Below are 16,566 nucleotides of genomic sequence, written 5' to 3'. Positions count from 1 at the left end.
TTTTTTAATTAAACCTATTCATAAAAAATTAATTTTAAAATTCAACTAGTTTAGGGGTGCCTGGCTGGCTCAATCAGAAGAACAGGTAACTCTTGATCTTGGGATCATAAGATTGAGCCCCATATCAGGTGTAGAAGTGTATTTAAAAATAAACCTTAAAAAAATTCAAATCGTGTAGAAGGAAATGACCAGCGATGGGCGTTTTAAAATTCTGTCTCATATAGATGGCTAAAGCCAAAGATACTTAACAGAATGAGATTTCTTTAACACCTAATAAGTACTTTTCTTATTTCTACTGCAAAATCAAATCAATGATCTTATAGGAGATAAACTCCTTAATAATACAGTGTACTTTTTTTTTTAACAAAGCAAAACCACAATTTTCTCCCAAAGAAAGAACAATGTCTTACTTTGAAATGACACACTGAACTAAGGAGATCTAAATTCTAATCCCACCTTTAAGAACTGTTAGACATGTGACCTGGGAAATGTCACTTCTGCTCTCTGGTTAAGAAATGTAATATTACATTGTAACAAAACTTCTACAATAATTAGAAAGAAATTATGACTGGAAGAGACATTAAGATGATCTTTTTTGGGGTGCCTGAGTGGCTCAGTCAGTTAAGCATTCATCCAACTCTTGATTTTCACTCAGGATGTGATCTCATGGTCATGAGATAGAGCCCTGTGTCGTGGAGCCTGCTTGGGATTCTCTCTCTCCCTCTCTCTTTGCCCTTACTCTGCACACATGCATACACTCTCTCAAAAAAGAAAAAAAGAAAATATTTTAATTATCTAAAAAACATTTATAATTTTTTTAATGTTTTATTTATTTCTGAGAGAGAGAGACAGTGCAAGCAGGGGAGGGTCAGAGAGAGAGGGAGACACAGAATCTGAAACAGGCTCCAGGCTCTGAGCTGGCTGTCAGCATAGAGCCCGGTGGGGGGCTTGAACCTACGAATTGTGAGATTATGACCTGAGCCAAAGCCGGATGCTTAACCAACTGAGCCACTCAGGTACCCCTAAAAGACATTTATAGAACCTACTATAAAGAAGAGGAAAAAAAAAAGTTTTCTCAATTATCAAATAAATGCATATTTAAAACATATACTATTTTCTACTTATCACATTTTCTTGAAGATAATGAAAAATGGTACTCTAGTCAATATTTAATAAAGCAAGCATTCTTGTCACAACTGGTAATAATATATATTGCTTTAATCCTTTTTAGAAAGTCTTCTGGCATTACAATACTAAGAGGGGAAAAAACCTTAAATAAAGTTTTATTTAATAATTTATTTAATAATAAGGTCTTCATTATGGCCTAATTTTACTTTATAATGGTGAAGAATTGAAAACAACCCAAATCTACCCAATAGAACAGGTATGTGAGTTATGGCATATACACTAACAGAATGTTAGTATTACCATTCTTATAAAATATCTGCAATATCAAAAATGTATTACTATAACATTTTGTTAAAGACTATATACAATATTTTACACACAGACTAAATGTAGCAATATTTTAAAACAAAACCTATTGAGAAAATATTAAAAAGTAAATGTACCAAAATGTTATTAATAATGACTGCCTTGACATGCTGAAACTGAGTGCTGAACCAACTCTCTGATTCTTAAAAGTTTTTAAAATTTATCATGAACATTTCTCTTCTAATGGAAATTTGTTTAAGTGAGACATATATTCAAAATAGTTTTTTACTGTCAAAGAAAAATGTTGAATTCAAACAGCAGATTTATGTAATATAATAAACAGAAGGCTTAGAAATTCCATCTGACAAATATTTACTAAATACCCACTATGAACAGTAACAGTGACAGATGCTATAATTTAAAATACACCAGTTAAGGGGTGCCCGGGTGGCTCAGTCGGTTGGGTGTCCGACTTCGGCTCAGGTCATGATCTCACAGTTCATAGGTTCGAGCCCCGCGTCAGGCTCTGTGCTGAGAGCCAGCTCAGAGCCTGGAGCCTGTTTCAGATTCTCTGTCTCCCTCTCTCTCTGACCCTCCCCTGCTCACGCTGTCTCTCCCTCTCTCAGAAATTTTAAAAAAAAAAATAAAAAAAAATTTAAAAAATAAAATACACCAGTTAATAGAAAATTACCCTTTTCTCTACTTTTCTACGAAGTTTTATTATTGATGTATAGTTGACATATCAATGTTATATTCATTTCAGGTGTACAACAGTGACCAACAATACTATGTATTATGAAATGAACACCACAATAAATTGTCACATTATTGTATTTCTGACTATATTCCCTATGCTGCACTTTTTATCTCTGTGACTTACTCATTTTATTCACTTATTTCATGCATCTCCCCATCTCACCCCTCACTATCTACCCCCATCTACTCTGGCAACTACCAATTTGTTCTCTGTACTTATCAGTCTGTTTTTGCTTATCTGTTCTGGTTGTTAGAGTCCACATACGACTAAAATCATATGGTATTTGTCTTTCTCTGTCTGACTTATTTCACTTAGCATACCCTCAAGGTCCATCCATGTTGTTACAAAAAGCAAGATTTCATTCTTCTTTGTGACTAAGTAATATTCCATTGTATGTGTACACACACACACACACACACACACAATCTTCTTTACCTACTGATGGATACTTATGGTGCTTCCATATCTGGGCTACTGTAAATAAGGCTGCAATAAACACAGGAGTGCTTAAATCTTTTTTTTTTTTAATGTTTTATTTATTTCCGAGAGAGAGAGAGAGAGACACAGTGTGAGCAGGGAGGGTCAGAGAGAGGGAGGCACAGAATCTGAAGCAGGCTCCAGGCTCTAAGCTGGCCGTCAGCACAGAGCCTGATAAGGGGCTCAAACCCACAAACTGTGAGATCATGACCTGAGCTGAAGTTGGACGCCTAACCAACTGAGCCACCCACGTGCCCCGCATAAATCTTTTTCAATCAGTGTTTTTGCTTTCTTTGGGTACTTAGTAGTGGAATTCCTAAATCATATGGTATTTCTATTTTTAACTTTTGAGGATCATCACACTGTTTTTCATGGTCATTGTACTAATTTACATTCCCACAAATAGTGCAAAAAAGGTTCCCTTTTCTCCACATCTTTGCCACCACTTGTTATTTTTTTGTTGTTTTGATACTAGCCATTCTGACTGGTGTGAGATAAGGATACTTAATTGAGTTGCCTTTTTTTTTTCATTAAGGTTTTGATTTTCAGTTTCCTGATGATTAGTGATGTTGAGCACCTTTTCATGTACCTGTTGGCCATCTGTATGTCTTCTGTGGGAAAATGTCTATTTGGGTCTCCTGCCTGATTTTTAATCAGACCATTATTTTGGTGTTGAGTTACAGAAGTTCTTTATACATTTAGGACACTAACCTCTTACCAGATATATAATTTGCAAATATCTTATCCCACTCAATAAGGTGCCCTTTGTTTAATTAATGGCTTCCTTTGCTATGGAAAAGCCTTTCATTTTTGTATAATCCTAATAGTTTATTACTGCTTTTGCTTCCCTTGCCTGAAGAGACATATCCATACAAATGCTGCTAAGGCCAATATCCAAGAGATTACTTGCCTATTTTCTTCTGGAATTTAATGATTTCAGGTCTCACATTTAAGTCTTTCATCCATTCTGCATTCATTTGTTTATGGTGTAAGAAATAAGTCCAGTTTCATTCTTTTGCATGTAGCTGTCCATTTTCCCCAACACCATTTGGTGAAGAAATGGCCTTTTCCCCACTGTATATTTTTGCTATCTTTGTCACAGATTAATTGACCATATTAGCATGAGTTTATTTCTGGGCTCTCTATCCTGTTCCAAAAATAATCTATGTGTCTATTTTTGTGCCAGTGCCATACTGCTTTGATTACTACCGTTTTGTAGTATATCTTGAAATCTGGGACTGTGATAACTTTCAGCTTTGTTCTTCTTTCTCAAATTGCTTTGGCTATACAGGGTCTTCTGTGGTTTCATATAAATTTTAGGCTGATTTGTTCTAGTTCTGAATTTCGCTATGTTTTGATAAAAGTCATATATCAAATGGAAGTAAAAGTTGCAGAGAAGTTAACTGAACAGAGAAGAAGGTTTGGTAGGAAATGAGAAAGGTAAGAAGATTCAAAATTCTTTCTCAACTAATTTTTCCTAAGTGCCTGTTAAGAGAGGTTTTCAGTATGCTAGGAACCCCTCTATAAGATAAATAACTCTACCTTTGATTTGACCTTTTAATCTTTTTTCTATGTTTAGCCTCAGGAAAAAAAATTATGAAAAATGTTACTTCAGTAAATATCTCAAGTGGTCAACTTTTTCTTGAATTTTAGCTCGTAGATTTACTTAAATTTTTTTTCTATTACCAAAGCCATTTTAAAGACCAAAAATGAATTAGAGATGCCTATAATCTCTGATGATAGGTTTTCTAGGAGATGCTGAGTTCTATCTATATTTTGGCAAACAAATACAGCAACTATTAGTTTTGTATTGGTTTCGTTAGCATGAACCATAGTGCTGGGTACTCAAAAGACGTTCAATAAAGAGATACACCTTTTCAACTTATCACCAGTGAATCAGTTAAAAGCACATCTCAACTGCCTTATCTTTGTAACATACTAGTTTGATCTGGGGGGAATTTAAGGATGGGGGAATACCCTGAAGAAGTAAGTAAACATCATTAAGAACTCCAGGGCGCCTGTGTGGCTCAGTTGTTAAGCATCTGATTTTGGCTCACGGTTTGTGAGTTTGAGTTGCAGACATCAGGTGAGCTTGAGCCCTGCATCGGGTGACCAGAAGCCCCACTTTAGGTAAAACATGAGCCCCGCTTTGGGTGAGCCCCATTTCTCTCCCTCCCTCCCTCTGCCTCTCGTGGGATTCTCTCACTCTCTGATGCTATCTTTAAAAACAAACAAACAAACAAAAAAAAACCTCCAGAATATTGATATTGTGCTAAAGATATCTCCTTCTCCCAATCTTAAATGAATAATTAACAATATGCATAAAAGTTAACAGTAACTATTTTAATAATTTTGGCTTTCATCTGTACTGACAGCTCAGAGCCTGGAGCCAGCTTCCAATTCTGTGTCTCCCTCTCTCTCTTTCTGCCCCACCCATGCTCACACGCTCTCTCTCAAAAATAAATAAGCATAAAAAACAATAATCTGGCTTTTAATAAATAAACTTCAATATAATTTACATCTAAATTTCTAGTAGAACCCAAGAAACAAAGGTATGCTTACCTGTGAGGGTCTTTGGAACTTGGTATAATATATACACATTCCCTCTTCGTCAAAGTGCTTTCTATCCAGGATTTCTGGGACTGAAACAAAAAGTTTTAAAAGGTGGTTTATACATTAACCCGCTAATACTACAGTAAAATAATGTAATAATAAATACATAAAAATAAACAATTCTATACTATTTAATTTTTTTCCAATTCACTAAATATTTACCATAAGTATATAGTAAAGGCTTGCTGAAGATAGCACACCTAAAACATCGAATCATTCAAGTCCACTGGGATTTGGATTACTAAATCAACATGCTGTGAAGATTCTATAGCTTCATATACTGTGAGAAGGAAAACCATGTTTGAGATTCTCACTATGGGCCAAAAACCTCAAGAGGGGGCATTTTTATCCTGGGAACTGGATCATTTAAAAGCCAATTAAAAGTGACTGCCAGAAAAAGATATCAAGCAAATCCTAAAAGAAAAATATCAGGAAAAATAGAGACTAAACTTCAGTTAGAGAAAGGGCAAGTTATTACATGATTACAAATGTTGGATTCACCAGATTGCTGTAACAATCTTAAATCTGAATAACCAAAACAATAGTCTCAAAATACATAAAGCAAAAATTTAACAGGGAGAATAAGACAAATTTAGGATCACGGTGGAAGATTAACAAATTTCCTTAAGTTACTATAAATTTGAAATAATTTTTAAAATTTAAAAGATATTTTATTTTAGAGAAAGGGCGAGTGTGAGTGGAGGAGGGGGCAGAGGGAGAGAAAGAGAGTATCTTAAGCTGGCTCCACACTCAGCATGGAGCCCGATGCAGGACTCAATCCCACAAACCATGAGATCATGACCTGGGCCTAAATCAAGAGTCAGATGCTGGACCAATTAAGCCACCCACATGCCCCTAAAACACTTTAATTTTATATCACTACTGAAGCTTCTCTCTAGATCCTTAGACTCTTAGACTCGAGATCCCTATCCTGCTACTGATGACTGATTAAAAAGGAGGAGGCATTATGTACTGGGACAGACAAAACTGTATAAATTATAACAGAGCAGATTAAAGACCATGAGCTCTATCTTCCATGTAATATATCAATATTAACAGGACAGTCCAAAAAGGAAGTGCCTATGTTCTAAAAGGAAACCTCTAGAAGAGACATAAGACAAAATTATGATAGGTGAAGTTTTACAGGTTCCTCTCAAATCCTTCAGGTAACCTAACAATAAACCTTAGTCTATCTCCCAATGCTAATTCTGGTGCCAAAATTCTGTCTCTCCAACCAAAATGTTCATTTCCTAGGTCAATGGTTCTTTATTTAAAGATACTCACTTACGTAGAAGCAAATTATACCATGACCCCCTGGTTATAAAAAAATCACAGGATGACCCCTAGAAGTTAGGGCCCTGAATCACCAAAATATCTTACTCACTTAGTACAATCCCTCCACCACCTTCTTATTCTAACTAAAATCTGGTATTCCTTTGAAAATTATGCTTCCCCTGTATCTCTCTCGGGGGGTGGAGGGGGAGGAATCTCTCTAGTTTTACTATACTAGAAATTCACATTTGCTTCTAGAATACATCTGGCAAACCCAATCCTGATTCAATTCAATTGCCTAACTATTCCATAATATAACTAGACAAAAACAAAACAAGGACATCTAGTTTCACTTTTAAACTCTGACCACAAACCTCAAATGCTCCTTAACGATGCCCAATAATTACACACTATTTCCCTGGTACACCTTCTCATTCTCCTATATCATTTCACACTATTTCCTTCTTTCCTCAAACCTCTAACCTTCCTTTCCCATTCTTGATCTCAAAACATGACCTCACTTCCCATTTTTTTTTTTTTGGTCATTTTTTAACTGAGCAAATTTCAGAGACAAGAACATGTACAACTTCTATTACATCTAGCCACTAATGAGCCCATATACTCTGCCTGCCTTCCTGTGACTATGTGTACCTCTATTTAAGTCCAACCATTCCTCTTGTGTCCTAGACCCCATATACCTCATGAAGTAAAGATCACTCTCCACCAATTCTTTAATTATTTTTGTTCTTTATTAACTCATTCCCATCAACATGCAACATGCTATCAACTCTCATTTTAAAAAACAAACACAACAAACTTTTGCTTGACCCCACCTTCCCCTCAAGCTAACACTCCATAGTTCTGCCTCCATCTACTGTACAGATCACAGGTAAAAGTTTTTCCCTCTTTTCCTCCCATGCTTTCTAAACCCCACTTCAGTCAGACTTTCAAGCCAACCACTCTCTCTAAATCCAAAAATCAATTTTCAGGACTCATCTTCATTGAGGTATCAGCAGCATTTAACAAAGCTGATCATTCTCACCTACTTAAAACATCTTCATCAGTTAGTTTGGTTTTCTTCTCTTTACTGCTCACTCCTTTTATCTCCATTGCTGATTCCTCTCTTTTTCTCCCCAATCTTTGAACTTCTTTTTTCCAATTATATTCACTCACATCCAGTTTATCATCAATAACTAGACGACTCCCAAATTTATATTTTTACATGAGATCCTTCCCCTAACTCCATGCTCATATATTCAACTGCCTATTCAACAGCTTTACTCTGATGTCCAAGAGGCACCTCAAACTTAAGATGGGGTATCTGAGTGGCTGAGTTGGTAAAGTGTCCAACTCAATTTCAGCTCAGGTCATAAACCCCTTCATGAGATCAAGCCCCATGATGGGCTCTGTGCTGATAGCGTGGAGCTTGCTGGGCATTCTAGTCTCTCTCTACCTCTGTCTCTCTGGCCTTCTCCTGTGTACACGCTCTCCCTCTCTCAAAATAAATAAATAAACATTTTTTTGAAAGACGCCTAAACTGAACTCATCTTTCATCAAAACACTGATTTCTTATATAGTCTTCCCCATCTCAGTAAATGACAACTCTATTCTTCCAGTTCTATTTTTTAAGGCAAAAATCTCGGTGACATTCTTGATTTCCTCTTTATCTACTTCCCCTATATAACCTCATGAGCAAAAATCTGTTAGCTTACCTTGAAAACACATCCAGAATCCAGCCACTTCTCACACCTCCACTGCTACTATTCTGATCCAAGCCATTATCACTTTTGCCTGGTTTACCAGAAACCACTGTTATCACCCTTGCCACCTTAGAGTCTATTCCTCAAGAGATATAATCTTTTAAAAATACGTCATTATGTCACTTCTCTGCTCAAGACTCTCTAACGCCTTCACATCACACTCAAAAGTGTTATAAAAGCCAAAGTCCTTACAATAGCCTTTAAGGTCCTAGTGCTCTGCAATCTCTGCATCCTGCTTCATTACTTTGATTCTATCACCTCCTTCAAGTCTTTGAGCAAATGTCACTTTCTCAATGAGGCTTACACTATTTAAAAATGCAATTTCCAACACCACCCCTCATAGTCTTAGGCAACTCCAGAGTAACAGGACCATCATCTCCGGGATCACATTTGGAGCACTGTCCTGAGAATCAAAAGACCTGGCTATGTCAGTTAAACTACTTGGACATTACTTCTCTCCTAGACCTTTCTCCTACTCCACAATCATACACTGAAGCTAAGGCAGAGCACATGTAACTGAAAAAAAAAACACCAAGATATCTCATGGGATTTCTGCTTGAAACTTGAAAAAAATATTTGGTAGTGCTACTCTCTAACAATGACATGAGGCTGAACTTCTACCAAAATCAACTTAACCCACTGCTTGAAACTCATGTAATTTTCATTATGCTATTATTAAGAAACACAGGATTACAGGAGTAGTATTGAAATTATATTGTGATTTGTTACTTAATGTCTGCATCTCTTACGGGTGCCTGAGTGGCTCAGTAGGTTAAGCATCTGACTTGGGCTCAGATCATGATTGTGGCTCAGGAGTTCAAGCCCCGCATCGGGCTCTGCTGACAGCTTGGAGTCTGGAGCCTGCTTTGGATTCTGTGTCTCCCTCTCTCTCTACACCACCCCCCCTCATGCTCTCTCTCTCTCACAAAAATAAACATTAAAAATATATATAAAGGTTGCAACTCTTAGACAAATTAGAAATTGTTTGTAAAAAAAGAAAAGGCAGGTTAGTGATTGTACTTATTGCTATATGCTTACTGCTTGTTTACTTATTAATATACTTCAGATACAGATAATTTGGAAAAGTCTGGTCATTTTTAAATATAAACTTACATATCACCTAGCAATTCCACTCCAAAGTATCTTCCCAAGAAAAAGAAAAACACATCCACACACCGACTTGTATCTAAATATTCAAAGAAGCAATATTCATAACAGCCAACAAAATAAAATATCCATATCATGGTATACTACTTATAACAGTAAGAGGGACAAGCTATGGATAATATGCAACAAAGCTTCACCTCAAAAACACTGCACTATGTGAAAAAAAGGCACATAAGATTACAAAACTGCATTTACATGAAATTTCTAGAAACAGACAAAACCATAGAAACTGTTAAGTTTAGTAAAAGCCTGGGGCTAAGAGTAAGAGCAGTGATAAACTGCAAACACATACTAGGAAACTTTGTGAGAGGATAGAAGTGTGCTAAAACTGTATTGTGGTGGTTATAAAATTAAATTTATTAAAAACCATCAACCTTGTATACTTACAAAGGGCAAATTTTAGAGTATGTGCATTATACCATAATAAAGCTATTTAAAAGGCAAGGAAGAGTTGTTAAGAAACACGGAAAACAGCATGAAGAGATCAAATGTTTAATCAGAGTTCCAGAAGGAGAAAAGGGAAAGGATGGGCAAAGGCAATGTTTAAAGAGATAAGAATTTCCCAGACTGATGAAAAACAATTTGCAGATTCCAAAAACCCAACATGAAGATAAAGAAAAAACTTATTAAAATACAATTAATTTAGAGTAAGTCAGAGATAGGGGCACCTGGGTGGCTCAGTTGGTTGTGTCTGACTTGGCCTCAGGTCATGATCTCACAGTTAGTAGGTTCGAGCCCCGCGTCGGGCTCTGTGCTGACAGCTAGCTCAGAGCCTGGAGCCTGTTTCAGATTGTGTCTCCCTCTCTCTCTGACCCTCCCCTGCTCATGCTGTCTCTTTCCCTCAGAAATAAATTAAAAAAAAAAAAAAAAAATTTTTTTTTTAAAGAATTAAGTCAGAAGTAGAATATTCCAGAAATGATCTTCTATTACAGTTACAAGTTTGTAAAACACCTCAACGCATACATTTTCAAATGCAAACTCCCTGAAAATAGTGGTTATTTTGCTGTGTTTTGCTTTGTTTTTAGTAATCTCTATAGCCAACATGGGGTTCCAATTCACAAACCCCAGATCAGGAGTCAGAGGCTCTTCTGAATGAGCCAGCCAGGTGGCCCTGATAGCAGTATTTACAATTTGCTTTGTATAACATAGTCAAAGGAGTATAAACCCATGGGGGTAGGGGTCTTCTTAGGCTCAACTAGAAATAAAGACACCCCATCCCAAAGATTCCCATAGTATCACAGTTAACTTGGCATGACCTCTTATAAAAATAGATTGGGGTGGGGCACATGGGTGGCTCACTCAGTTAAGCAAGACTCTTGATTTCAGCTCAGTTCATGATGTCATAGTAGTGAGATCAAGTCCCAAGTAACTACTGCATAAGCCCCATATGGTCAGGCTCAGTACTAACAGCAAAGGGCCTGCTTACAGTTCTCTCTCTCTGCCCTACCCCCACTTGTACAGGCACTCTCACTCTCTCTCAAAATAAATAAGCATTTTTTTAAAAAGGGTGCCTAAAACTAAAAGGCAACCAACAGAATGGGAGTAGGTATTTGCAAACGACATATCAGATAAAGGGTTGGTATCCAAAATTTATAAAGAACTTATCAAACTCAAAACCCAAAATACAAATAATCCAGTGAAGAAATGGGCTAAAGACATGAACAGACACTTCTCCAAAGAAAACATACAGATGGCCAACAGACACATGAAACGATGCTCAACATCACTCATCATCAGGGAAATACAAACTAAAACCACAATGTGAAACCACCTCACACTGTGAAACCACCTCACACCAGTCAGAATGGCTAATATCAGCAAGTCAGACAACAAATGCTGGCAAGGATGCAGAGAAGGAGGATCTCTTTTGCACTGATGTTGGGAATGCAAACTGGTGCAGCCACTCTGAAAAACAGCATGGAGATTCCTCAAAAAATTAAAAATAGAACTACCTTAAGACCCAGCAATTGCACTACTAGGTATTTATCCAAGGGATACAGGTGTGCTGTTTCAAAGGGACACATGCACCCCAATGTTTATAGCAGCACTATCAACAATAGCCAAAGTATGGAAAGAGCCCAAATGCCCACTGACAGATGAATGAGTAAAGAAGATGTGGTATTTATATACAATGGAGTATTACTTGGCAATCAAAAAGAATGAAATCCTGTCATTTGCGACTACGTGGATGGAACTAGAGGGTATCATGCTAAGCGAAATTAGTCAGAGAAAGACAAATATCATATGACTTCACTCATATGAGGACTTTGTTACAAAAAAACAGATGAACATAAGGGAAGGGAAGCAAAAATAATATAAAAACAGAGAGGAGGACAAAAACATAAGAGACTCCTAACAAGGGAGAATAAGCAGAGGGTTACTAGAGGGGTTATGGTAGTGGGGATGGGCTAAATGAGTAAAGGGCATTAAGGAATCTACTCTTGAAATCAGTGTTGTGCTATATGCTAACTAACTTGAATGTAAATTTTTTTTAAATAAAATAAAAAATAAAAATAAAAAGAGGGGTGGCTGGGTGGCTCAGTCAGTTGAGCATCTGACTTCAGTTCAGGTCATGATCTCACAGTTTGTGAATTTGAGTCCCACATCAGGTTCCACACTGACAGTACAGAGCCTGCTTGAGATTCTCTCTCTCCCTTTCTCTCTGCCCCTCACTCTCTCATGCTCAAAATAAATAAACTTAAAAAAAAAAAAAAAAACAGACTACCAACAAGGCAGCATCAACTATTCCCGTTTGGTGGGAGTCCCTGGATCGAACATCCAGCAGACAGCTTAAGTGCAAGGTGACAAGAGCAGGTACGGGATCTGCCCTTGCCTCATAAACCTCAAAAGCCAGTATCTCTTGTAACAACCTCATAGATCACAATGTCCCCCACAAAGGAAATGCCCAGTACAGGAGTCACTGAACAAAGGGAAATCCAAAGCTATGACTTCTCTATTACCATATATTTTGGCATTGCCCAACTCACATATAATTTACCCACATGTCACATAAGAAATGTTGCCTAGAAACATTGTTGACATTGTTATCTTTTGTAAACTATTTGCCCAAAGTGCATATAACAAGAGGTAACTTTAATTAGTAGATAGTATGTTTTTCAGGCACTGTTCTAAATGTTTTATATGCATTAACTCATCCTATTCTCACAGCAATCCTATGAATTGGGTACTATTAGTATTCCCTCATTACATATGCACAGACTAGTTAAACACAGAAGTTAAACTGTCCAAAGTCACACAGCTAATAGTTTGCCCTGACTCCAAAGCCTCTACTGACTTTTTAAGAGAAATTAAAGGATTTCAAGATCACGTGATGATATGCTTTAAATAAGCCAAGTAAAAATACATTATTACTTTAAAAGAGGAATTCCTATGTGATCATTTTGTATATAATTTTCTGAACAAGGACGGCTTCTTGGCCCTACGACTAAGATCAAGTGTAATTTTCTGAGCATGGGGGGGAGGGGCGAGAACAGAAAGGCTAACATACCTTAAAAGGTATTGTTAATTACTAACCAGTGCTAACCAGTATTAGCTTTCCCCCTATTCCTTTCCTAGCCTGCCTGAAGCAACTTCAGCTATAGTTATTCAAATAGGGTTGGGATAAGGGCAGATTCCAACAATTAGATCAACAGATTTCAAAATGATTGCTCTACAGCAATGAACTAAATAGCCCAGTTAAGTCTAAATACCGGTTTGCAAAACTTTGGATAGGTACCCATTGAAATACTCATAAAAATGAATCACAGGTATATACTTTTCATAGTTATGCCTTCCTACTAAATGTAAATAAAAATATTGCATATATTTATTTAAGAGATAGTTTGATATGGAAAAAAATGAATCCCAAGTAGCATTTAACATTAAGAAATGATCACAGATCCTGATAGGAAGATTACTCTGGGAAGAAGACAAGTAAAAGTAAACTAGAGCCATCAGTATTTGGGGGAGGGGCAATAGGGTTCTGGACTAGTAAAGGAAAGGATACAAGAGACAATTTCCAAATCCTTTAGCTTAACACAGTGCCTTATTTTTTTAATTTTAACATTTATTTTTGAGAGAGAGAGAGGAAGAGCAACCACCAGTGGGGGAGGGGCAGAGAAAAAGGAAGACACAGAATCCAAAGCAGGCTCCAGGCTCCGAGCTGTCAGCAGAGAGCTCGACACAGGGCTGGAACTCACAAACCTCAGATCATGACCTGAGGTGAAGTTGGAAGCTTAAAAGATGAGCCACCTAGGCACCCCTGTATGATGCCTTTTATAAAAAACAAAACTACAGAATGATTATTAATACAGTCCTGGCTTCCCATCTTTTCTTCAAATTCACTTCTACCATTATTTTTCAAAACATGTACAACTTACTGGGTCCCAAACAAACACCTCTTCCCTTAAACTGATGTTCCTTCAATTTCAGACTAGAGAAGTATAGCTATACTCCAAATGGGGGATCAGCAAACAGTGGTGGTAAATGTTTTAGGCTTTTAGACCACATGCTGTCTCTGTCACACATTTTTTGTTTTTTAACCTTTAAAAAATGTAAGAACTGGGGTGCCTGGGTGGCTCAATCAGTTAAGCATCCAACTTGGGCTCAGGTCATGATCTCGCCATTCACGAGTTCGAGCCCGGTGTCAGGCTCTGTGCTTTCAGCTCAGAGACTCTGGAGCCAGCTTCATTTTCTGTCTCTCTCTCTGTCTCTCTCTGTCTCTCTCTGTCTCTCTCTGTCTCTCTCTCTCTCGGCCCCTCTCCCGCTCATGCTCTGTCTCTACCTCAAAAATTAACATTTAAAAAAAAATTTTTTTTAATGTAAGAACCATTCTTACCTCAAAGCCATACAAAACAGGCCTTGGCCATATTTAGCCCACATGGCATAGTACACCAAGCCATACTCTGAATCCCACAAAAGTATGGCTCTTTCACTTTTCTACTGAGTCCACTCAAGCCAAAATGCATGTGCCAAACCTTTCAAACTCTTTTCCTACACTGTTTCTTGGACATTAACATTCCTTCTACCCAGTTCTACAGTCCCAGTAGATCCTTGTATTAAGAGCTGCTTTTCAATGGGGGGGGGGGGGGGCCTGAAGAATTTTAAATGTTCATTAACAAAGTTATTTTTCCTGCAGCAATTTCAAAAGAAAAAGCACTTAAAACTATATATAGATATAGATCTATAAATATACTCATATATAAATAAAATCAATGAAATAAAGGAAATAAAAATATAATAAAATAATAAAATAACTCATATATATACATAGAACAATAAAACCTAAACATCACTGAGCAAAATATCTAATGCTTTGAGTATATATACTAGCTTTTTTCCAGAAATAATGGTTTTTTCCAATCACCATCAAACTATGACATTTCAGTCACTTCTAGTATTCATTTTTGTATTTTATGATAAAATATATAACTACTCAAAATAGGAATGTTGTTGTATTTCAGGACCTAACACAAATCTTGCTCACAAATTAATTTCATTTTATCATTCTTTTTCTAAACAAATAGCCGGGGTGCCTGGGTGGCTCAGTTGGTTGAAAGTCCACTCCTGATTTTGGCTCAAGTCATCCCAGGAACATGGGGATTGAGCCCCATACCAGACTCCAGGCTCAGCATGGGGCCTGCCTAAGATTCTCTCTCTCCCTCTTCCCTACTCATACACACTTTCTCTGAAATAAAAAAATAAAAAATAAAAAAATAAACAGCCAGTGCTATCCTTTCAAAATCTCAAACTTTCCACAGTAGTTTCTAACTGGCAAATCCAGTTAGTGAAACTGTTTGCTAAGTAACTTAAATCGTGTCACTCCTGATGCTCACCAATTTTTACCAAATTTTGTGTCTGTAAGGACATCAATGACATTAGCATGTTTCAAGACTATCTCTTATAGCTTCCTCTACCTTTAATATTCACCAATTTTATTTCAAGGGCTTACAGTCTTCTCACTTTGTGTAGCTGTCAAATGTAAATATATTCTCCCCACATAAAGCATTCTTGGGCATGGTCCTCATTACATTAGGGATTGGCTTCATACACCTGATAGTCACATACCCCAGGTGATGATTATAAATACTTTCCAATGATAGGTTTCTGCAATTTTGGGAATTCTGAATTTCTTCTCTGCCATCATATACCCAATGAAATGTGCATGGATTTTAAACACATATTTTAATTTCTATTTTTATACTTCTTGTTTTGCTGGGCTGAATTACTGAGTTTTACCAAGAGGTGGCACACTACAAACACAAACCAGAAACCTTCTAAACTTAAATGTTTTAGGTCAAGTAAAAAGTAACTATAATCACAGAATGTTAGCACTAGAAATTAACCTAAAGATCACTTTGTGATCTTCAGTAAAGAGCAGAAATTCTGGAGTTGAGTAACTGGAATTAGAATTCTAGCTTTTTTTGTTTACTATCCATGCAACCTTAGGCCAGTTTCATGTTGGTACCTAAAAACAATACCTATCTTACAATGCTGCTCTGAAGATAAAACAAAATGATCCATGCGAGGTGTTTCAGCATAATGCTTAACACATTGTCAAATCTCAACAATGCTTCAAAATTCCTTAAGTTATAAATTCTTCCTGTCTACCAGCAATAAGGGGCACATACATTATAAATAAACCCTCTAACCACATCCACTCTCTCCATAAATTAATACCAGCATATCTCCTTCCTGCCTAGATGTTAATGGCAAAAATGTGGGGAAAATATTAAAGACTGCTTTAAAAATTCTACTTCAAGGTAACAATTAGAAATCAATCTACTTTTACAACTAAATACACTCTATGATTCTATATATTAATATTAGAAAGGAGCTGCCAGCTATGTTAGTTCTAGCAGACTAACCCTCCCACAGATAACCACCATAGGTTCTCGACAAAATAAAAAAAAAACAAACAAAACTAGTTTATAGTACTAAAGACCCAAAAGCAGGCAGAAATTGAATGGAGTCTATTAAAAAATGAAAGAACAGCAATGAATGACTGGCTTTTTGCCTGGTGACAGCCTCACTCTACATCTACTGAAGCTAAAACTCCAATAGAAATCCCAGTCTTACTGGCTTAAA

General features: G+C 36.8%; 1 protein-coding gene across 3 annotated transcripts in view; it reads right to left on the bottom strand.

Annotated features, from left to right (window-relative positions):
• The window catches only part of TRPM7 (transient receptor potential cation channel subfamily M member 7), a 126,813-nt gene that overhangs the window by 98,316 nt on the left and 11,931 nt on the right, over window positions 1-16,566 (bottom strand). For all 3 annotated transcript variants that reach the window (XM_039237105.1, XM_039237106.1, XM_039237107.1), the window contains exon 2: window positions 5,231-5,310. In XM_039237105.1, the coding sequence (XP_039093036.1) occupies window positions 5,231-5,310 (80 nt within the window). The remainder of the gene's footprint in view (window positions 1-5,230; window positions 5,311-16,566) is intronic.

The sequence above is a fragment of the Hyaena hyaena genome, unplaced genomic scaffold, assembly GCF_003009895.1.
Source record: "Hyaena hyaena isolate Hyena2069 unplaced genomic scaffold, ASM300989v1 scaffold_120, whole genome shotgun sequence".
Taxonomy (NCBI): domain Eukaryota; kingdom Metazoa; phylum Chordata; class Mammalia; order Carnivora; family Hyaenidae; genus Hyaena; species Hyaena hyaena.
The sequence above is the reverse complement of the archived record's forward strand: the minus strand, read 5'-3'. Positions and strand labels throughout refer to the sequence as shown.